The sequence below is a fragment of the Onychostoma macrolepis genome, chromosome 11 (genome assembly GCF_012432095.1).
Source record: "Onychostoma macrolepis isolate SWU-2019 chromosome 11, ASM1243209v1, whole genome shotgun sequence".
NCBI classification, from domain to species: domain Eukaryota; kingdom Metazoa; phylum Chordata; class Actinopteri; order Cypriniformes; family Cyprinidae; genus Onychostoma; species Onychostoma macrolepis.
Window position 1 is genome coordinate 8912124 of NC_081165.1, and position 22609 is coordinate 8934732.

At 37.0% G+C, this 22609-nt stretch overlaps 2 protein-coding genes across 8 annotated transcripts in view; one reads left to right on the forward strand and one right to left on the reverse strand.

Annotated features, from left to right (window-relative positions):
• The first annotated feature begins 229 nt into the window (after positions 1-229).
• Positions 230-8911, forward strand: uts2b (urotensin 2, beta). Of its 2 annotated transcripts, none has more exons than XM_058790498.1 (4): positions 230-7155; positions 7719-7844; positions 8466-8509; positions 8610-8911. In XM_058790498.1, exons 1-4 carry the CDS (start codon positions 6930-6932, stop codon positions 8709-8711), a joined length of 498 nt encoding a protein of 165 aa, XP_058646481.1. In that variant the 5' UTR covers positions 230-6929; the 3' UTR covers positions 8712-8911. The 2 variants fall into 2 exon arrangements, with proteins under 2 accessions (XP_058646481.1, XP_058646482.1); XM_058790499.1 differs by having other exon boundaries at positions 7728-7844.
• A 51-nt stretch (positions 8912-8962) lies between these two features.
• per3 (period circadian clock 3) overlaps positions 8963-22609 on the reverse strand; it is a 34959-nt gene continuing 21312 nt past the window's right edge. For 5 of the 6 annotated variants that reach the window (XM_058790496.1, XM_058790495.1, XM_058790492.1 and 2 more), the window contains exons 17-22: positions 20283-20543; positions 18135-18841; positions 17052-17244; positions 15673-15859; positions 13741-13891; positions 8963-10861 (exon numbers count right to left, since the gene is read on the reverse strand). In XM_058790496.1, coding sequence (XP_058646479.1) covers positions 10739-10861; positions 13741-13891; positions 15673-15859; positions 17052-17244; positions 18135-18841; positions 20283-20543 — 1622 coding nt within the window. In that variant the 3' untranslated portion in view covers positions 8963-10738. The remainder of the gene's footprint in view (positions 10862-13740; positions 13892-15672; positions 15860-17051; positions 17245-18134; positions 18842-20282; positions 20544-22609) is intronic. The other variant, XM_058790497.1, reaches the window with a different exon arrangement.

The window sequence follows — 22609 nt, forward strand, 5'->3', positions numbered from 1 at the left end:
TTTAAAATAGTAATTTATAGCATTCTAATATATTTATCATGTCAGTAAGGCAAGTACTTGTTGGGTTTCAGTTCAGTTTTTGTGAAGCGTTCCTTCACAAAAGATCTAGACTGCAGAAAGCCACCATTTGTTTTTTTTATTTTACAAAAGCACAAGGTTTTGTTGATGATGTGAGTGCACACAAATAAAAGTAGATACTTTGAGAGAATGAGATTTATTGCCAGGTATGTTTACACATACGAGGAATTTGTTTTAGTGACAGATGCTCCACAGCGACAGGACAGGACACAGATAATAAAAGGACAGGACACAGATAATAAAATAATAATATACAAATATACAAAATAGACAATGTACAATATAACAAAAACACAATATATGATATAGACAATTATGTATGTACAGGTATGATATGAGCAAATTTGAAATGTAAGTAAGTATGCGTGTTAATAATGTATAATAGTGTTGTGTGTTCCACGTTTATTGTCAGGTGTTCATAAGATGGATTGCCTGAGGGAAGAAACTGTTTATTTTAAACAGTTTAGAATAGAGAATGATTATACATAGTGCAATCAGTTCGGACGTAGCACAGTGCTCATTTGACAAATGTACAGCTAAACAGATGAGTTTTGAGTCTGGATTTAAATGTGGCTAATGTTTTAGCACATCTGATCTCATCTGGAAGCTGGTTCCAACTGCAGGCGGCATAATAGCTAAAAGCGACTCCCCTTGTTTTGTGTGAACCCTTGGTATTTCTAACTGACTCGATCCTAATGATCTGAGAGGTCTGTTAGGTTTATATTCGGTGAGCATATCTGCAATGTATTTAGGTCCTAGGCCATTGAGTGATTTGTAAATGAGTAAAAGTACTTTTAAAAACAAATCTAAATGTAACTGGAAGCCAGTGTAAGGACCTGAGGACTGGTGTGATATGCTCAGATTTTCTAGTTCTAGACAGAATCCTGGCAGCAGCGTTCTGGATGAGCTGCAGCTGTCTAATGGTCTTCTTTGAAAGGCCGGTGAGGAGACCATTACAATAGTCCACCCTGCTGGTGATAAAGGCATGAACAAGTTTCTCAAAGTCTTGACTGGACACAAAACATCTAATTCTTGCAATGTTTTTGAGATGATAGTATGCTGATTTAGTTACTGCTTTGACATGACTACTAAAACTAGATCTTTGACTTGATTTTTAGTTGTTTGACCCCTAGAGTCAAGGTATACATTCACCTTGAGAACTTCATCTTTGTTTCCAAATGCAATGACTTCAGTTTTCTCCTTGTTTAACTGAAGAAAGTTCTGGCACATCCAACAGTTTATTTCATCAATGCATTGGCAGAGGGAGTCAATGGGGCTATAGTCATTTGGAGATAAGGCTAGGTAAATCTGGGTATCATCAGCATAGCTGTGATAGGCAATTTGGTTCTTTCTCATTATTTGACTTAATGGGAGCATAAAAGTGGTGCAAGAATTGAGCCTTGTGGGACTCCGCATGTCATGGACGTCCATTTAGACTTATGCTCTCCTATACTCACATAATAACCTCTCCCTTCTAAGTATGACCTGAACCATTTGAGTACCATCCCAGAGAGCCCGACCCAGTTTTCCAGTCTCTCTAGAATTATGTTATGATCGACAGTGTCAAACGCAGCACTAAGATCTAGTAGTACCAGCACTGATATTTTGCCAGAATCAGAATTGAAGCGAATATCATTTATTATCTTAATAAGTGCTGTCTCTGTACTGTGATGCGCTCAGAAACCAGACTGAAAATTGTCCAGGTATCCATTTGAGTTTAAGTATTTGTTCAGCTGATTAAAAACTACCTTTTCAATAATCTTACCTATGAAAGGAAGATTTGATATTGGTCTATAGTTGCTCAACATTGTGTTATCAAGATTGCGCTTTTTTAGAAGGGGCTTAACAACTGCAGTTTTGCAAATTGCGGTCGAATCTGAGTGACCTCTGCATAATTTGAGGATGTGCCAATCTCCTTTCTGATATTATTGATCTTCTCAGAAGAGGAGGAAGCAAATTCATTGCATTTGCTGTCAGAGAGCATTTCACTGGGAATCTGACTTGGGGGGTTTGTCAGTCTCTCCACAGTAGCAAAAAGAGTGCGAGTGTTGTTTAAGTTACTGTTTATGAGGTTTGAGAAGAAGGTCTGTCTAGCTGTGGCTAGTTCCACATTGAAAGCATGAAGGCTGTCTTTATAGATGCTATAGTGAATTTCAAGTTTCGACTTCCGCCACATCCGCTCAGTTTTTCTGCATTGTCTTTTCATACTCTGAACTGCTGTTGATTTTCTCCAAGATGATTTTTGTCTGCCATTCTTCTTGCTGACTTTTTCAGGAGCGATATCATCATTAACATTCTTAACTTTTGAGTTAAATGAATCCAGGAGAAGATCAACAAAGTCTGCAGAAATGCTTGGTGTTGAAGATATAGCCTTCATAAATAGTGCACTAGTGTTCTCGTTAATGCATCTCTTTCTGACAGAGACAGATCTAGATTCAGTGGTAACAGATCAATATATCAAAGAATATACAGAAGTGATCAGATAGTGCTACATCCTTAATAACAACAAAAACAGTTATAATTTCTTTTGCAGTTTTGATTTCTGCATTATCTATGTGAATATTAAAATCCCCTGCAATAGTAAAAAAGTCAAACTCCGAGGAAATCATTGATAACAGTTCTGTGAACTCTTCCACAAAGGCTGGAGAGTATTTTGGAGGCCTGTAAATAATGATAAACAGAATGCGTGGAGCACCTTTCAGCACAATACCTAGGTATTCAAAAGACAAATACAGACCAAATGACGCTTGCATTGATAAACATCTTTAAACAGAGCAGCTACACCTCCACCTCTCCTAACAGTCCTGCAGACACTTGTAAAATTAAAGTTAGGAGGGGCTGTTTCATTGAGGACTGTTGCACTGCAGCTGTCTTCAAGCCATGTTTCATTTAGAAACATAAAATCCAGGTTGTTTGTGGTTATTAAATCATTGATCAGAAATGATTTATTTTTTAGGGAGCGAATGATTAAAAATGCTAACTTGATGGAATTACATTTGGTCTCTACAGCAATCTTAGATTGATGCATTACAGGCCGTAGATTAGATGGGTCAGCAGTACGGCTTGAGAAGGCCTTAGACTTTCTATCACGTGCTAAAACAGAGATACTGTAGAGAAAGCTACAGGCACACTGGGTTCCCGCTTGTTCTGTAAACATTTGTGAATGTTGCTGCTAATATAGCGGGGACCCGACACATATCACTGAGAGCTGTTTTCAGTTGTTTTTGGTTCACCTACAGCCGATGGAGGAGGGTTTGGGCCCTGGTGTTGTGGCAGCGGTTGAAGAGCTCTCACAGGAGGAGGAGGATGAGCTGAGCCTGCAGTCTTTGGTGGTTGTGGAGCCCGCTGTTTTTTAGTTGATATCTGGGGGCTTGCAGCAAAAGAGTGGGAGAGTTTGGTCCCAGCATACACCAGTTCCACCATTTTCTGTGAGAAGCTTAGAAGTGGAGATGCTGGAGAGGTGGATAATGTGTCTGGTGAGCAGGGCTCTGGCTCTGGTGTTTCCGGTGGCTGTGATATGTTGTCCTGGCTTCCCTGGCTGTTTTCCAGAAAGTTGTCCTTGGGTGCTGAGTTTTGGAGCTGATGTAGTACGTCACAGTCTGTCTGTGATGAGCTCCGTGGGCAGGGCTCAGCTGGGATAGTCTCCGTGAGGAGAGCTTGTTTTGGCTGCGTGGTGTTATCAATGTCCTTGTGGGATGTGTCAACCATATGATGACTCTGAAGCTGATATGAAGTCCTGTGGTCACTCATATTCTGTCCAGGTGTGTGTGCCATCCAGGCCAAGTGGATTGGCACACACCACTGAAGGATGACAGAGGGAGAAATAGATATTGTCCTTTAGCACTCTTGCACCAAGATTGTTTGGGTAGAGGCCTTCCAGTTTAAACAGCTGTCTATGGCCCCAGAAAAGATTGAAGTTGATGAAGTTGACTCCTTTTATACTGCAGGTTCTTTGTAGCCATGTATTCAGCCCAAGCAGCCGTGAAAACATATTAGTTCCCTTTGCTGGGAGTGGTCCACTGATGAACGACTGAACTTCAAGTCTTTGAAGTGTTTCAAAGAGTTCACTGAAATCGTTCTTAAGGAGTTCTGACTGCTCTTTCCGAATATCATTCTTCCCCACATGGATGAGGATTCGATTTGCAGTCTTGTGCTTCATCAGAATGTTCCGAAGTTCCTTGTTCACATCAGAGACGGCTGCTTGAGGAAAGCAGCATGTAGTTGTAGTCCTGCTACTGATGTTTCTGATAATAGAGTCACCCACTATCAGGCTCGGCTGCGCTCTGAGCTGATTGCCGCTGTCTGCTCGACCTCGAGTGTCTGTTAGTAGCAATGGTTAGCTGCTGGCTGATACGATCTATGTTCAGTCACATTTGGGGATTTCTCACCCACATTCATTAATGCTTCAAATCTGTTCTCAAGATGTACAGGGGGTGGTAGAATACCAGTGTTTACAAGTCTTGTCATAGGGGGTAGAGGATGCTACGGCAGCAATACGAGATACTCGTGACAATCTGATGTCTCGAGTGCCTTTGGGTCTCGCTCCCTGTTTGTGCCATCGATTAGTCTGTCGATCAGTTTCGGCTTGTTCCTCTACACTTGGTATAAACTGTTGAGATTCACATGACTCACCGGCTGTATGCTGAGGGGGTCCATGATTACATCTGCTGTGTGTTCCGCCTGTTTTGGAAGTCCAGCAAATAACTTTGCTTCAAGAACCACAATCCTTTGTAGAAGTCTGTGGCAGTTCATGCAGCAAGTAGATTCCACGAGAGGCATTTTCTCTTGTCTCTTTGAATGTAGACAGCTGTGTTTTCTTGTCTCCGGAATTTAAGCTGCTGGCAGTGGGAGGCAAAGAGTAGTCTTTTTCCAAAAAAAAAAAAAAAAAATGTAAAAAAATCTTAGAGAGATCTGAGAAAAGTGCATAAAAAGGGAGCAAAGCGCAGAGCAAGAGCGTCCAAACAGTAGCGAAGCCGGAAGCATACGGCTAGCCCTTTTGCTCACTCTGGATAAGTACAGTTTTTGGAGACGGGGGAGGGTTGTACCAATGATTCACTCAGCAGTCCGGACTACCCTCTGTAGTCTTCTGAGGTCAGATTTGGTAGCTGAGCTGAACCAGACAGTTACTGAAGTGCAGAGGACGGATTCAATGATGGCGGAGTAGAACTCACTTCCCACTTCAGGTCCTGAGAAATTGTGGTGCCCAGGAATCTGAATGTCTCCACTGCAGTCACAGTGCTGTTCATAATGGTGAGTGGGGGGAGAGCAGGGGGGTTTCTCCTGAAGTCCACGATCACCTCCAAAGTTTTGAGCGTGTTGTGGAGGCACCGTCCTGAATGAGGCCGATGACTGTGGTGTCATCTGCAAACTTCAGGAGCTTGACAGAGTGGTCTTTAGATGTGCAGTCGTTTGTGTACAGGGAGAAGAGCAGTGGGGAGAGGACGCAACCCTGGGGGGCGCAAGTGCTGATTATGCGGGTGCTGGATGAGAATTTTCCAAGCTTTACTAGCTGCTGCCTGTCTGTCAGGAAGCTGTTGATCCACTGACAGACAGAGGTGGGGACGGGTAGCTGAGTTAATTTGGGCTGGAGGAGTGATGGGATGATGGTGTTAAAAGCAGAGCTGAAGTCTACAAACAGGATCCTCATAAGTCCCTGGTCTTTCTAGAAGTTGCAGGATGTAATGCAGTCCCATGTTGGCTGCGTAAGGGTCCAGTAAGGGTCCAGTGATGTCCTTCAGATAAGCCAAAACCAGTCTTTCAAATGATTTCATGGCCACAGACGTTAGAGCCACAGGTCTGTAGTCATTGCAGTTCAGAATAATGTATACTCTTACATTTATGAGGAAAAATGACGGCGTATTTTAAGTTTCCACTCGATTGGATATTTATCACACATTTATCTTAAATTTTTTAATTTATATTGTGAAATGCATGAAGTTTTTAATGTCTCAAATCGTGTTTATTTGAGAAGGCTAAACTGGTCGAACACATGCTCAGCTCACTTTCTGGTGCTGGTATTTTAAAAAACAAAAACTTGAATGTAACAAACATAAAATGTTACAATCATGTTTCTCAATTAACTTAATAAAGAAACGAAACAAAATATAACCACTTTGCCATTAAAAAATATTGAACTATTTTAATGGCTGCAACAGCAGCTGTATAATGGGGAAGAGAGAGAGAGAGAAAAAAAAAAGACACGGGCTCGTGCAGGCCTCTATATTCGTTCCCTTGTTTCAATTAAAAGTTACCCCTTGGCTCGGCGGGCCCCCAATCTGCCCGGGCCCATCTGCACCTGCATACCCTACCCAGACGCTAGGCTCCTGATAGATAGATAGATGGATAGATAGATATGTGGAGGAAGCAGTGTGTCTGTCACTCAGACTAATAAATGTGATTGACATGCAGCTCTGCGGCCAGAACAACTCTCACCATTTTTTCTTTACACCATTAAGAAAATTGGTCACACTTTCTGTTTGCCATTTCCAGTCTCTTAAAATAGCAGCTGCAAGGGTTGTAAGGAGGATACGCTTGAGAAACCACAGCGGACATCATGGGAAATAAATCTCAGCAGCCTCTTAAATAAATGAATTAAGTGGGCAATTTGCCTGGCCGACAGCATCCCGTGAGCTCTAACACAAAGTGCCGTTTTCCCACCTGCGTTCGGGTGGATTTATGAACTCAGCTGGATTACATCCCGAACTGGTAAAACAGCGCGACTCATCCCTGACGCACAGACCCGACGTCTGTCTTTCACTTTTATTGATCCATTAATTTATCCTCTGTGAATTTACAAGCACAGAATATGCGAAGGGTTGGGAGGAGGTCAGCGATGGAGACGGGGAGATGACATGGCCAGCGATGGAGGGTATATAAGTCCAAGACAGAAACAGGATGGACACATTGAGACGAGACCCTCCCGGCTAAAGTCGCGGAAGAAAGAGAGTTTGCGTGTGTCTGTACGTGTCGGCATGATGTGTAAACTCTTTCTGTCCTTCGCTTTGCTTCTCACCATCATCGAACCTCTGCTGGGGCATCCGCTGATCCATTCGGCAGAGATGACCTACGCCAGGCCTGGTAAGTGCTCTCTCTCTCTCTCTCACACACACACACAGATTCAACAAGAAGTATATTTTCAATATTTTAAATAAATGGCTTAATAAGATGGAATCAGCCTGCTTGCATTTATGATTTATCAAACGATTAATCGCGATTAGTTGCATCCAAAATAAAAGTTTTTGTTTACATAATATGTGCATACTGTGTAATATATATATATATATATATATATATACATACACATACACATACACACACACGCATGTATCTATTTTGAAAATATTTACGTTTACATGCATATGTATATTCATATAATTTATATTTATAAGTGTTTTTATAAACAAAATTTTTCTTAAATATATACATGCATGTGTATATTTATATATACAAAATATACACAGTACACACACATATATTATGTAAACAAAAATTTCTGAATGCGATTAATCATGATTAATAATTTGACAGCACTAATTAAGATATAAAAATGAATACACCATCCTTATAAATCTAAAGTATCACATCAGGTACAAAAAACTTGATATGGGAACAGTGGTATTGTACGTCATGTTCACCTGTAGTTCTTGTAGAAGAGGAGCAGATGGTCAGTCCAGAAGACCTGAGTTACTCGGAGCAAGCGTATCTGTCCCAGGGCGGCGTGGGATTCGGTTACCCGTCCCTCATCACTGGAGACATCAGCAGTGATGGTGAGCTGGTCCAATCTTAGTAAGATAATATTATCATTTTTTTTTTAATATTTTTAATTATTTTATATTTTTGAATTTAGTTTGGAGTAGTTTTATTTCAAGTTTTAGTTAGTTTAGTAAATCTAACTAGCAGGAATAAAATAAATTTAAGGCTATATATATATATATATATATATATATTCCATGGTCTGTCTGAATCATACCGGTCAACATTTGGGTACCAAAATCCGGGAGACCCTCACAGGGGTGGGGGGTACACTGAAGTACATACATAATAAATAATTATTAATAAAAATAAAAAGAATAATTAATGTTTAATTAATAAATAAATATTAGAATTGTTTTATATATTTTCTTACACTGTTGCACCAATTATAAGTTATTTAGAATAATTTATAATTTAATGATACATAAATCATTATTTATCCTAAATTAATCATTTATACAAATTATTTATAATTCATAATGTAAAGTATTTGTAATATTATAATTATATAATAATATAATTATTAAAAATAATTATAAATTGTAAATTATAGTAACAGATGGGACTGATATCAGCACAGCTGCTGGATGTAACTCACTCTCACCTGGTCTTGTTCTTCTTCGTCTCCCTCTCAGGTCTCAGAACAGCTGGATTTGTCCCGAATAAAGCTGCAAAAGAAGTGAGTGGTTTAATGAAACCCATGACATCTTGCAACATTATATCAACAGACAGAGATGAAGGTTTATTTAAACATACTGACTCATATGTTTGTCGTTCAGGTGTTGCTGGAAAAGCCGTTGTTGAGCCGTTTCCTGGGCAGCAGGAAGCAGTACCGCAAACGAGGCAGCAACACAGAGTGTTTCTGGAAATACTGTGTCTGAAACATCCCACGAGAACACTCATGCGCTTAAATTTCAACACTCGTGCACAAACTCTGTGGGCCTGATGCACTAAATTTGCAAAAAATATGTTTAAGTTTGTAGGAAAAATAGTGGATAATTTATTTGTACATACCTGTACAAGCTTTAAGCTTTGATGTAAATAAAGTAAATATATTTAAAAGAGTTGTAAGTTATTTGTGTGCTTATTACTTTGTCAAAATACGAAAGAAAATACTGAGAAATTTGAGGATCACATTTAAAAAACAACAACAGTTTAAGTCATTGTGGTGTTTTATTCATATTTATCATGTGGTGTCAAAATATTTCCCTGAATTTGACACAAAATGGCTTCTTTTTTTTCTTTTTTTTTATACAGTTTGTTGTATTTTGCACCTTTTTTTCATAAAATACATTGGACCAATATTTACATTTCTCTCTAAAAACTGTACAAAAATTACTCTTTGATCACAAAACTGTACAAATCATAGGTTTTCTGTCGGGTGGGACTGACGGGTCAGTAATTTGGGCCTCTGGCAGCTCTCTGCAACAACCTAAAAAGCAGAAAGGAACAACGTGTAATCTGAATACAGGAACACCACAGGAAATGTGCTCACAAAGACACGTCGTCCCTGACACACACACACACACACACACCCAACCCACCCCTTTCTGAACACAACAGATCAATAAATAAAAAAAGACAAAATAACAGAAAATGAGGTTTGGTGAAAATTGTACTGTAAATGGCAGTGTGTCTTTTTTTGGGTACTTTATGAAGTTTTAAATATTTACACTCTCAGAAATAAAGGTACATATACTAATATATACTTTTGAGGTACTAATATGGACCCTGTAGTGGTAAATAAGATACAAAGGTGTACCTTTTAAAGGGTATTGTACCTTTTTTCTGAGAGTGTTTAGGTCACAATTCAACAGAAATATCAGAAAATATAATAATAATAATAATAATATATAAAAATACATTTTTATATTTTAAATAATAATTTTATTATTATTATTATTATTACTATTATTGCATATATAAAAATAATTTAATGCATTGCTATTTTTGCATTTTCACAATTAATCAGATTTTTCTCCCAAATTCACACAACGAAAATAAATGCTTCTAAAATGGTCATAATTTTTTTAATGTAAATTTTATATATCTTTTTTTCATTTTGTAGTGAAATGTGACCCAGTTATAAGTTCAGCTATCAACCCAACATACACAAGAGAAAAATGTCTGCATATTCCAATTACACCATTACTTTAGTTTTATACCATAGTAAGACATTCCTTGACATCGTTCAGTCACATGTACAGTGGAAGAAACATTTGAAACTGAGAAAAGAAAAATGAACAAACACACTGACGGAAAAACTAATTTAAGGCCTCATACAAATGATCCGCATTGGATGAGCTCAATAAAGAATGAAGATCTTTGTGCTCTGTACCAAATATCATTCATTTCCATTCGTAGATGCTTTTAGTTTATGGCGGTGAGTACTTATGTTCTTTAGTAACTGCATAGGATGTTGCAGCATTGTGGGACATTTATACGCATTTATATCTGCGCAAGTGGTCAGGAAACTCATTACAGGTACTTCTGGGTGATCATGAACCCTCCTGAGCCTACAAGATTCAGTAGAGGACACATTATTAATTAACAAAAAAAAAACATTCGGGCAACAGTTTAAAAAAATACGACCTACACTGGTGACATTACTACCAAATTATAGTCTGATATTCACAGTTGTTTGGGTCCATGGACTGTAACGGAGAACAGCAGAGAGAAATGCATGGTCATGTGATGACCGCCGCTCACTGTCCTTCTCCTGCAAGTGTCCAAACTCACGCTGATGTGGTCTGATTGAGTGCAAAGGGCTCGCCTCGTTTCGTGACTTCGGGAGGAAATATGAGACACTGGCACGCGGATGCGGGCGTCTGTCTCTTCCCACGATTCCCAGCTGAGAGCAGAAGAATCACCGAGTCCCAGAAGGCCAGAGGTCCAGCAGGGCCTGCGGTCAGGTGTCGGTGTTGGGTCTGGCATCGTGAGACGGACAGGAGCTGTCAGGAGTCGGAGGGTTTGGAGAGTCAGTCTGAAGATTCAGTTCCTTGCCCAGTTCCATGGTGGTAAAACTCACACACTAAAAAAAGAAATAAATATATTAGATCATGATGAAACACAATGAAGATAGCAGTCGAATGATGCAAAGCAGCATATTAGACTGATTTCTGAAGGATCATGTGACACCGAAGCCTGGAGTAATGATGCTGAAAATTCAGGAATGAATTACATTTTAAAATAGTTATTTTACACTGGGGAGTTCTTACAAAAACCTTACCGACCCCAAACTTAGTGGAAATGATTAATATAGCAGGAATAGTAGACCCTCAGTGGTCTTTTTGACTGGATCCAACAACTGGTAATGATTTAAACAAATCATATATTTTGATGAATATCTATCAAGTTAATCATAGAAAAATAAGGTAGTTTAAGGTGTCCAATGTTACATGTACTTGGTATTATAATAACAATAAATTATGCATAATTACATGCAAGTAACCCTAAACCAAACCCTAATCCTAACCCTACCCATACAGTAAGTACATGTAGTTAATTAATATTACTCTGTACTTAAATGTAGAATTACACTGTAACAATGACCAAAGTGTAGCCAAAAATATTTGTAATTATGAATTTATTTTTATATATTTTTATACATTTTCATATTTTGCACATTCATTTATTTAACATGTAATTTGGACATATTAAAAATGTTGTTAAAGGGATACTCCAAGCCCAAAATGAAAATTTTGTCATTAATCACTTCCCCCATGTCGTTCCAAACCCGTAAAAGCTTCGTTCGTCTTCAGAACACAATTTAAGATATTTTAGATGAAAACCGGGAGGCTTGTGACCGTCCCATTGACTGCCAAGTAAATTACATTGTCAAGGTCCATAAAAGTATGAAAAGCATCGTCAGAATACTCCATCTGCCATCAGTGGTTCAAGCGTAACATTATGAAGTGACGAGAATACTTTTTATGAGCAAACAAAACAAAACAACAACTTTATTCAACAATTTGTCTCCTCTGCATCAGCGTCGCGCCATTTTGGAGAATATCCGCTGGATGCAAAATGCGTACGCTGTTCTGTGTCAGCCGCGCCACAAGGATACGTCTTCTACGTTTGTTTACGCTTTGATTCAAATGAAAACAGCGTATCCGGTATGCGGCTGACACACAAGAACTTATGCTGCTTGTGTTTTCATCCAAAATATCTTACATTGTGTTGTGAAGACTAACAAAGCTTTTATGGGTTTGGAACGACATGGGGGGGGGTATCCCTTTAACAGAATTGCAAACCAGATATTAAATAAATGTAAAATAAAACACACAAGGTCCTGATGAGCAGGAGTATTACAGTTAACTAAATCCATACACTTTTTAACTTGAAATTAAAATATTTTTACTTGAAATAAAATAAAATATATTCAGCTAGTTTTCAAAGCAATATCTAGCCTAACTTGATGTACTAAAATAACTAAAACTATAATAAAAATTAATAAAAAACAGACATATAAAACTAATAAATTAACAACTAAGAAAAAACAAAAAAAAAAACAAAAACAAAATTATAAAAACTAAATCTTAAAATGCAAAATTACTAATACTAATATATATATATATATATATATATATATATATATATATATATATATATATATATATATATATATATATATATATATATATATATATATATATATATATATTAGTGGTGGGCATAGATTAATTTTTTAAATCTAGATTAATCTCACTGTAATCTTGGAATTAATCTAGATTAAAATGGCTCATTTGAATTCTGCCAAGTAGATCAGAATAAGTTTACTACTAGTAGTAAACAACTAGCAGTCATCAAGAATTTAATATTGATAATAACATTGAAGACATTGTATGATTATTCCTTAAAGATAAGGTTTTAATAGTTTTAGTAGTAGTAGCCTATTACGTTCTGCCCAATGTCTTCAAGTGAAACCGAACTTTTATTTTGACGGGTTGCCGTGAGGATAGTTTTTCTCAAATGAAACGCTCGAATGCTCATGAAGTGACTCTCAGAGCAGTTCTGGAGATGTTGTTCATGTATTTATGTCCTCATTTAGTGAGACGACAGACGTTATCGCCGCAAGCGTCACGCGGGCTTCTCTATGAGTAGTGAACAAACCCGTACGTGCGTCTGTGCCATACATTAACACAGAAGCACACAGAAGTCATATTTAAATAGACGTTTTGCTGCTTAATATTTACAAATAGGAGTGGGAGTGTGCGCTTACGTTTGTTTGTGTGTGTGTGTGTGTGTGTGTGTGTGTGCGAACCGGGGCGGAACTCCGCTGTGCGCGTGATACAGAGAGCGCGATCATGTAACGTAGAGACAGAAATGACTTGCCGATTTCCATTGGGAAGCTTCTTAAAATAAATTTTCCTGAAGCAAACCCGCGGCTTCATAGCTGCATCCATGTTAGCACGCATACACACAGGTTCAAGACTGCTCGCCCCCTACAGTGCAATTCGGCTAGGTATACATCCGCTAAAATATCAGGGTGAAAGTCTTCATAGCTTGCGTAGTATAGACCCAGCTCCCAACCCAACTTTGAGAATAGATTAACGGCGATATTTTTTTTATCACCCGATAAGAGTCTCACGTTAACGGCCCACCACTAATATTATATATTAGTCTCTGGATATTATATATAATAGCATCCAGAGACTACAATAACTGCTGATAAGGAACTACTTAATTTTCTGAAAGTCAAGCATCTTCTTCCACTCACTGTAGAGAATTTTTGTTTTATTACATTCAGATCCAAGCACTATTGAAAGTGCCATATGTAGAAAAATGATACAAATTGCATAATTGCTCCTCTGTTAATTGGACAAGCAGCCAGTTATCAGTAGACCATCTCAAATATTGGCCTATAACGTTACATATGTTTGATATTGACGTAAATGACAAGTTGCATACCTGTTCGTTGATCTCCTGTAGGACCGTGTGCTGATTGATCCAGGGATGAACCTCGGCCAGCTCCTTCTTCTGGTCCTGGGTGAACCAGGGCTGCATGGGCTCCATCAGAAGCAGCTTCTCCCGGTCTTCCTGAAGAACCTGCGCCTGATCCCTGCATGGATATCCACATATAAAATAAAACTCACTTAAACCGCCTCAATCGTTCGCTAGGCTAGATGACACTCAACAGCACACCGTTTTGATTTGAACATCGTAATTAGTGCTGCAAAATGATTAATCGCATTCAAAATACAAGTTTATGTTTACATACTAGATGTGTGTCCTGTGTATATTTATTACAGATGTTTATAACTCCGCCCACCAACGTGTGATTGGGGTAGTCAAGACTACAAAAGACGTTTTTCAAACATCAGTTTCAGTGGCGTAGATGATAAGGCGCATACTTTTTCACGTGTTCGACCCGAGTTCGAACCCGCATTTTGCCAAACTTTTTTCTCCCTTTTAAAATCTCGTATCATATCGGATAGACAATCATTTTCAATAAAAATGAAGGAAATTAAAATGTTGGAAATAAAGTAGGGTAGGGTAGGGTAGGTGTAGGGAGGGCTTTATTGTCCCAATAAGTTGGCATCCATTTAATAATTTGAATTAAAATTATAATTTACACTCAATATGTTATTATTGCGTACTGTTTTATAATGTACTAAAATACTGAGGTGCAGAATTGCCACTATTTGCAATAAGTAGTATAAATAGCAGAAAATCTTGCTATTTTAACAGTGTAAATGGAATCTGTAGCTATCTGCACTAAGTGTAAATAGCATATCATTAAAAAAATACTGCTATTTGCACTTATTGTAAATAGAATCCATAGCATCTATTGCTAAGAAAATATGCTATTCCACTTAGTGCAAATAGTCGTTGCCTATTTATTATGTATATATAAATACACACATATGTATATATTTAAAAATATATATATTTGTATGTATATATATTTATTTATACTTGTATAAAATTTATATATAAATATAAATATTTTATATATAAATCTATTTTTCCTTAATATATACATGTATGTGTTTGTATTTATATATACATAATAAACATACATGGTATGTAAACAAACTTTTATTTTGAATGCGATTAATCGCGATTAATCGTTTTGCAGCCCTAATCGTAATCCTCTAAAAAACATCTAGGCCTGGCAGATTTGCCCTCTCCTCCATCCGTAACCAGATGCTTGCGTCACTTCATCAAGCTCTTTAAAACAGGTCTCATTGACTATGTTTACATGGACATCAGTAATCTAATTATTTACCTTATTATGAATAAGACAATATTATGATTAAGGTGTTTACATGAGTTGCTTTTAGAATATTCCTTTCATGTTACCGTTTTACAGGTTATAGTAGATAGAGCAATAATGGCACACGTCATTACGTCCCAATGCGATGCTATCTGACGTCCAACCCAGAATTTCGCGATGGTAATAGTGTGATTAAGTTGTATACATGTCTATACCGCACTTCAATAATGCGACTAAAATAGGAATACTCCACATGTCTTAATTCGATTTGTGTTGACTTCCAGTATGACTTTAGCCGGATTAAGGTAATCAAAAATCTATGGTTACATGGTAGATTTTTAATCAGAGTATTGTCTTAATCGTGTTAAAATCGGAATATTGTTGTCCATGTAAACGTACTGACTGTGTACCGTCACCTGGAGTCACCTACCTCAGGGCTGACAGTGCAATGAGACATTTAGCTTGATCAGAACTACCTCAGCGAAAGAGCCTGGAAGCGCTATCTCTTTCTCCTGTGGAAAGAGATGCTCAGAATGTCACGTTTCTCTCATGTTTCTCAGAGGAATGAGCGGGAACCCGGGAATCAGAGAAAGAGATAGGGAGAAATGTTCCTGGTCTGGTACCTGGGGCCGATCTGATAGGTCATCATGACGGGTTCGGGCGTCCGCTTGATCATGCTCCATAACGGATTGTCCACGTGCTTTTTGAAAGTCGTACGCTCCAGTTCCTGGGCCTCCGCGGACTTGCGCGCTTTCCGCGACGTGTCCGATGAATCGTTGCTGGCAAAGTACTTGCTGCTGTTGCTGCTGCCTGTGAACGTGAAATGTTGGGGGTCAGTTTAATGAATTCGTGGAGAACTTTTTTATGCTTCACATAAAAAAGGAAGTCATACAGGAACAAAATAAGTGTCAGAAATGTCATTTTTGAATTGAATTTCCATTAAAATAATCTTCTGTAAGATATTTAAGTAGTAGACAGTAGCTAACTAATCAAAAGTCTCTAAACACCATCAACATTAAGATGCTATTTTGTGGTGGAAATGCAATTTAATAAATGTGACCCTGGACCACAAAACCAGACACAAGTAGCACGGGTATTTTTGTAGCAATAGTCAACAATACAGTGTATGGGTCAAAATTATCAATTTTTCTTTTATGCCAAAAATCATTAGGATATTAAGTGTTCCATGAAGATATTTTGTAAATTTCCTACTGTAAATATATCAAAATTAGATTTTTGATTAGTAATATGCATTGCTAAGGCGATTTACTCAATATTGTGATTTTTTTGCACCATCAGGTTCCAGATTTTCAAATAGTTGTATGTTGGCCAAATACAGTCCTATCCTAACAAATCATACATCAAAGCTTTCAGATGATGTACAAATCTCAATTTCAAAAAATTGACCCTTATGACTGGTTTTGTGGTCCGGAGTCACAGATAATAAATGCCATTTTAAATGAATATATATTTTTTATATTTAATGTTTGTTTATGGTTGATGCTAAAGTACTATAATACAAATAAAATGAATAAAATCAGCCATACATATGAACAATTGCAGAAACATAACATAAAACAAACATTTATTTAAAATTATTTACTATAATATTTAATAAATTAAATATACATTTTAACACATTTTACACAATATTTCACTCGAAATGTAAAAGTAAAAAAATTAACAAAAATACTATATTTACATATTAATATTAAACATTATTACATTTATATTTCATAAAATATGATTAAATACTATTTAAAAATTATTTAAAAATGTTTTAAGGAATTACGGACTGACACAAAGATGAAACATGGTGCAGCTTTCTGACAACTAATTAACCTTATCACTACTTCAAACACCAGATAGGTAGATCTATTATAGTTCACCTAAAAAAAATTTTTTTTTTTAACAATTGAAATGGAAATTCAAAGCAAAAATGACTTGCATAATTCTCTCCACTCAACATTAAGTGTCATGTATGATTAATTTTGAACAGCACCGGTATGGCTGGTGGATGTTCCGTTAGAACAGAGTCCCGACCCGGAGCCCAGAGATCCTCCCGACTCTCCGGAGCCACTGCCCGAGGCGTTGGAGCCGGTTCCTGAGCGGGCGTCCTCCTGTAGCAACTGGTCAAGCATTTCACTGGAGGTAGAATGGGTGTCTTGGTTACCCGACTCGCTGGGAGCGTCCTCCTGTGAACAGAGAAACAGACAGCTGATTAATCCATTCACTTCATATATACACATATATGTATGCATGCATGTGTGTATATTCAATATATACATATAAATATATATATACACACACACAATACACACACATATTATGTAAACAAATTGTTTTTATTTTGGATGCAATTAATGTGTGTGTGTGTATCCATCTATCTATCTATCAATCTATCTATCTATCGATCGATAGATTGCAATACAATAACATATTTGGTCTCTTAAGGCCCTTTCCAATTAATTTTTATAAAATATATATTTTATGTATTTTAATATTTTACATTAAAAATTACTTTTCATATAAATTTTTACAATAATGCTAATATATTTTCATTATATTTTAAATATTTATTTCACATAAAATTGTTCATAATTGTTATAGCAACATAACTGGACCTTTAAGGCCCTTATATAAACTTCTGATATTTTAAATATATATTTCGAATACATTTTACCTACATATTTTAATAATAATTAATTTCCCTTTCACATGATTTTTTTTTTTTTTTTTTTTTACAAATATTTTTTAAAATATTTTACTTAATTTTTTTAAGTACTTTAATAATAATTAACCAAATAACAATTGGTCTCTCAGGCCCCCTTTATTTTATATTATTACATTTTATAAGAATTAATTCAAAATTGCTTTATTGGCATGACTGTAAAAAATACAATATTGCCACTTAAATATATATTTGAACATTTTACTTAAAAATTTTTAAGTATTTTATTAACAATTAACACAACTTAATAAAAGCTCACGCATAATAATTACAAAAATATTTAAAATAGCTTCAGATAGAGTAAATCATGTCACTCCTCAAGGCATTTCAACTTCTGATGTCAGTTGGTCTCACCGCTTTGGCCTGATGCTCGTGCAGACTCTCTGGACCAGTGCTGTTCTGGGCTTCTGTGGGCTTGGTCAGCTCCTCCTGGAGTAAGTTCAGCTGGATGGGCGAGCTGGAGCGAGAGCTGGAGAAGAGCGCCGTGGGCTGTGCTGCATCAAGGTCTTCCCCAAACCAAGGGGCGGGTATTGAATCGACCTCCGCCGAGGCACCCTGTACCATCCCGACTCCTGTGGCGGTGGGACCTGGAGGATGGCCCTGCGACGGAGACCCATGTGGCACGTGTCCACCAGGTGAGACATAGCCGCTCATATTAAAGGGAGGCTGAGGAACGACTGTGGGTGCCGGGACGGGCATCCCCTGCAGGTACATTCCATTATTCCCGGGGTACATGGGGTAGCTAGGAAGCAGGACGACCATCATGGGAGTCATGGGAGTCATGGGATGCATGGGTTGGAGGTTCTGGACACCTTGGTCAGGCTGGACCACTATGGGCTGCTGATCCGCACCGACCACGGTGAAGTAAGGGGCCGTTTGCATGGGCATTGCCATGGGCGGCACAAAGCCGGGTTGAGAGGACTCTGAGGAAGGCCAGGAGGAATAAGGAGCTCCTGTGGGGCCGGGAAGTGACCAGTAGTTGCCTGGCTGGGAGCCATAGCTGTCGGATGAGTCTTCTGGTTTGGGACGCTTGTGTTTGTTCGGAGGACGCACAACATCAGCTGAGAGTAGATGGAAAAGGAGCGTTAATGAGTCTCAACACAAAATTATACTACTGCATGTGAGATGTCAGTGCTATTACGCTAAATACAGACCAAACTCTGATTGAATTTTATGCATGGGGAAGGGTCTGTATTTATTTTAATTGTTTGTATTGGTATTGTATTGCTTTAATGTCAACCATGCACATACAAAATTGCAGAAATAAAAAAGAAATCATTAGGATTTTTAATGTTTTTTTTTTTTTTTTTAAATGAGGCCTCTTGTAACAATTAAAACTCTACTGTTCAAAAGTTTTGGGGTCAGTAAATGTATTTATTTTTTTCTTCTATCCATAAGTTAAATCGATAAAAAGCGATAGTAAAATAAATAGTAAATAGATAATGAATAAAGCTTATATTGTTAGAAAATATTTCTATTTTGAATAAATGCATTTTAACTTTTTATTCATCAAAAAATCCAGTAAAACTACAGTATCACTGGTTCCAAAAAATATTAAGCAGCACAACTGTCCAACATTGAAAATAAATCAGCATATTAGAATTATTTCTGAAGGATCATGTGACACTGAAGACTGGAGTAATGACTGATGAACATTCAGCTTTTCACAGAAATAAATTAGCTACATGTTAAAGTATATTAGAAGAGAAAACCATTATTTTAAATTGTAATAATGCTTCACAATATTACTTTTACTAATTAATGCAGCCTTAATGAGCATAAAAGACTTCATTAAAAATTATACACACATTCAGTTTCAATCAGTATACTAAATAACTAAAACTGAAATTACATTTAAACAGCTAAAATTTAAATGAAATCTGTAAATTCATATATCAAAACACTAATTATCAAAATTATTAAAAATTATATTAGTATTTCAATTATGGATAGCTTTATAGGGTACCACTTAGACAGCATTAATATGAGATTGTGTGCATCTTATATAACTTAATATAACTTCTAACTTATCTTTTTGTTTAATTATAAACCAAAATGCTAGAATATACCATTATAGACATTATACTTTTTTTTTTTTTTTTTACAGTAATACAAAATATAATTTAATATAATATACGGATTATTAACTTAATTAATAATCAATTAAATTATTATAACAAATATTTAATTTCTTGGATTTACCAATAACATTAATCACACTGATAATACTTTTTTTTTTTTTTTTAATTTTCAGATAAAAACAATAAAAAATAAATAAATAAATATATATATATATATGAAATGCAGTTATTTTTAAAATAGAATCAAATAAATAATCCAATGACAGTCAGACACTGATTAGACAACGTCAATCTTCTGTTGCTGCAGACAATTTTATCCAAAGCAACTAACAAATGAAGAATATCACAAGCATTAGACCGATAAATAACACAAGCTAACACACAAACACACGCACGCACGCACACACACACACACACACACCTCTGTGATGAGAATGGGCCATGCTGCTGTTGTCCTGCTGGAGGTAGGAGCTGTAGGGACTCTGCAGGATACGATGTCGGAAACGATCCACAAATTGTTGCTCCTCCTTCTGCGTGTGGGCCGACAGCACCTCTTTAGTAAGACCCACCACGAATAACTCCTCCTGAGCCACTGAGGAGGTGCTGGGGGCGGGGCGTGCAGGGGTGGGGGCGGAGTCTGTTGGCTCACTACCCATTGGAGCATCTTCTAAAGCAGTGACCTCTGGAAGAAGATAAGCGGCAGATGCAGGTGAACAACAGGCCTAGAATCTTATTTTTGTTTTGAAAAACTCAGGCCATCCAGATGTAGGTGGTACTTGATGATTCATAAAATGCAAGTCAGCAGCTGCCCGATTTTGAGAATAAAAAAGGCATATTAACTCTTTCCCCGCCTATATATGATCTACATTTTCTCTGATTCTTCCATTTATGCCGATCGTCTTCTATTCGCACCCTAAAGACCCGGAAGTCCCGAAACTCATTCAGGACATGCGCTAGGGCTTTCCTTACCGTAATACTCCTAGAACATTTTACGGATTGCCGTAAAAACTCGTCAATGGCGGGGAAGTGTTGTCTCTTAATTGACGAGATAACTCGTGAATGGCGTTGAAAGAGTTAAGGAACACAAAATGAATGCCCATGGCTCCTGACGATATACTGGGGTCTTATGAAGTGAAATGATTGTTCTGTGCAAGAAACTGAACATTATTTAGTTCATCGGCCTTCGGCCCGAGATTAATTGTTTCCTCGGTTCAGTGACTGTTGGAGGAACTGGAGCGCAAAAACCAGCGTCATGGGTAGGGTTGGGTATCGTTTGAATTTTATCAATTGCGATTCTGCTTATCGATTCTGATTCTTTTCGATTCCCAGTTTCGATTCCAATGTGATTAAATAATGATAATCAAACATTTATCCTGTGACTTTTTTGCAAACCATTTATTGCTGAATATCATGAACAAAAATCAACAGGCTACATAAAAACTGAACTCTTCAAGAGCTGTTTGTGCGAGCTGTTTGAGCTGCGGCTCTGGATTACAGGTAATAATGTTGTAAAAAATGTTTCTTGCAGAGACGAATTGTTTCACTTCGTAAGACCTCAATATATCATATATATTTTTATTCTCAAAAATGGGCAGCTGACTTGCATTTTATGAATCAACAAGGACCACAGATTCGGCAAAAAATCGTCTTTGCTGTTCTTCTGAAGAAAAAAGTCATCTGGATGGCCTGAGGACGAATAAATTAATGGCAAAGTTTCATTTTTAGGTGTACTACACCTTTAAGTAGTGTTAATTTTGTCAGCTATTTTTTAATTTAGTCTCAGTCTGGTGTCAAATGTAACTTTCAGTTTTTATCATTTTTAGTCAACTTGTCCTGTTTTAGGTTTAGTCAAGTATTGTCTGAGCATTTTAGTCTAGTTTTAGTAAGTGGAAACTTGTACATTTTCGTCATATTTTTATCTTACTGTATAATGGTTAAAATTATTAAAAATTATTATTTCACTAAATTTTAAATCGCAATGAATGACTGCTTTCATTTGGGAAATTAATTTTTACATTTCATCAGAAGTTGCTCTTTCACAAATAAGCATAAATCAATAGAATCAACTCAGAGTACGTAATGCAGAGTACGTATCTGTTTAACAGAAAAGCTCTGATTGGGGGATTTGAGCTCTAGAAATCTGGCAACAGCAAACATGGACACTTTAACAGTCTTGTACAGCTGTCTGAAATGTTTTGGCTCCAATTTTTTCAACAAAAATAAAAAGGTTTTGGTAAAATTTTTGTTCTTTTAACTACACTTTAGTCTCATCTTTTTTCGTCAACAATAATGCATGTTGACATAGTCTCAGTTTATAATTTAATAACCTTATTATCGCCTCGTCATCGTCTCGTTTTACTCAGGGGAAAAAACTTTGTTGACGAACATTTTTCATCATAGATTTCGTTAACGAGTTTTAACTTTAAAGGGATAGTTCACCCAAAAATGAAAATTCTGTCATTAATTACTCACCCTCATGTCGTTTCAAACCCGTAAGACCTTCGTTCATCTTCGGAACACAAATTAAGATTTTTTTGATGGAATCTGAGCTGCGTCACGCCAGATACTTTTCCTACGTTGTTGTGATTTGATCTGAATGAAAACAACGTATCCGGCATGACGCAGCTGACACAGAACAGAATACGCAGTTTACGTTCAGTGGATACTCTCCAAACGAATTGTTGAATAAAGTAATTTTTTTTCTTTTGCGCACAAAAAGTATTCTCGTAGCTTCGTAAAATTACGGTT

Excerpts from the sequence above, each read along its gene's own strand:
- uts2b (XM_058790498.1), top strand. The coding sequence starts at position 6,930 with ATGGCCAGCGATGGAGGGTATATAAGTCCAAGACAGAAACAGGATGGA. Across the intron at positions 7,156-7,718 it reads GATGACCTACGCCAGGCCTG|TTCTTGTAGAAGAGGAGCAG; the intron begins GTAAGTGCTCTC and ends GTTCACCTGTAG. Across the intron at positions 8,510-8,609 it reads CGAATAAAGCTGCAAAAGAA|GTGTTGCTGGAAAAGCCGTT; the intron begins GTGAGTGGTTTA and ends TTTGTCGTTCAG.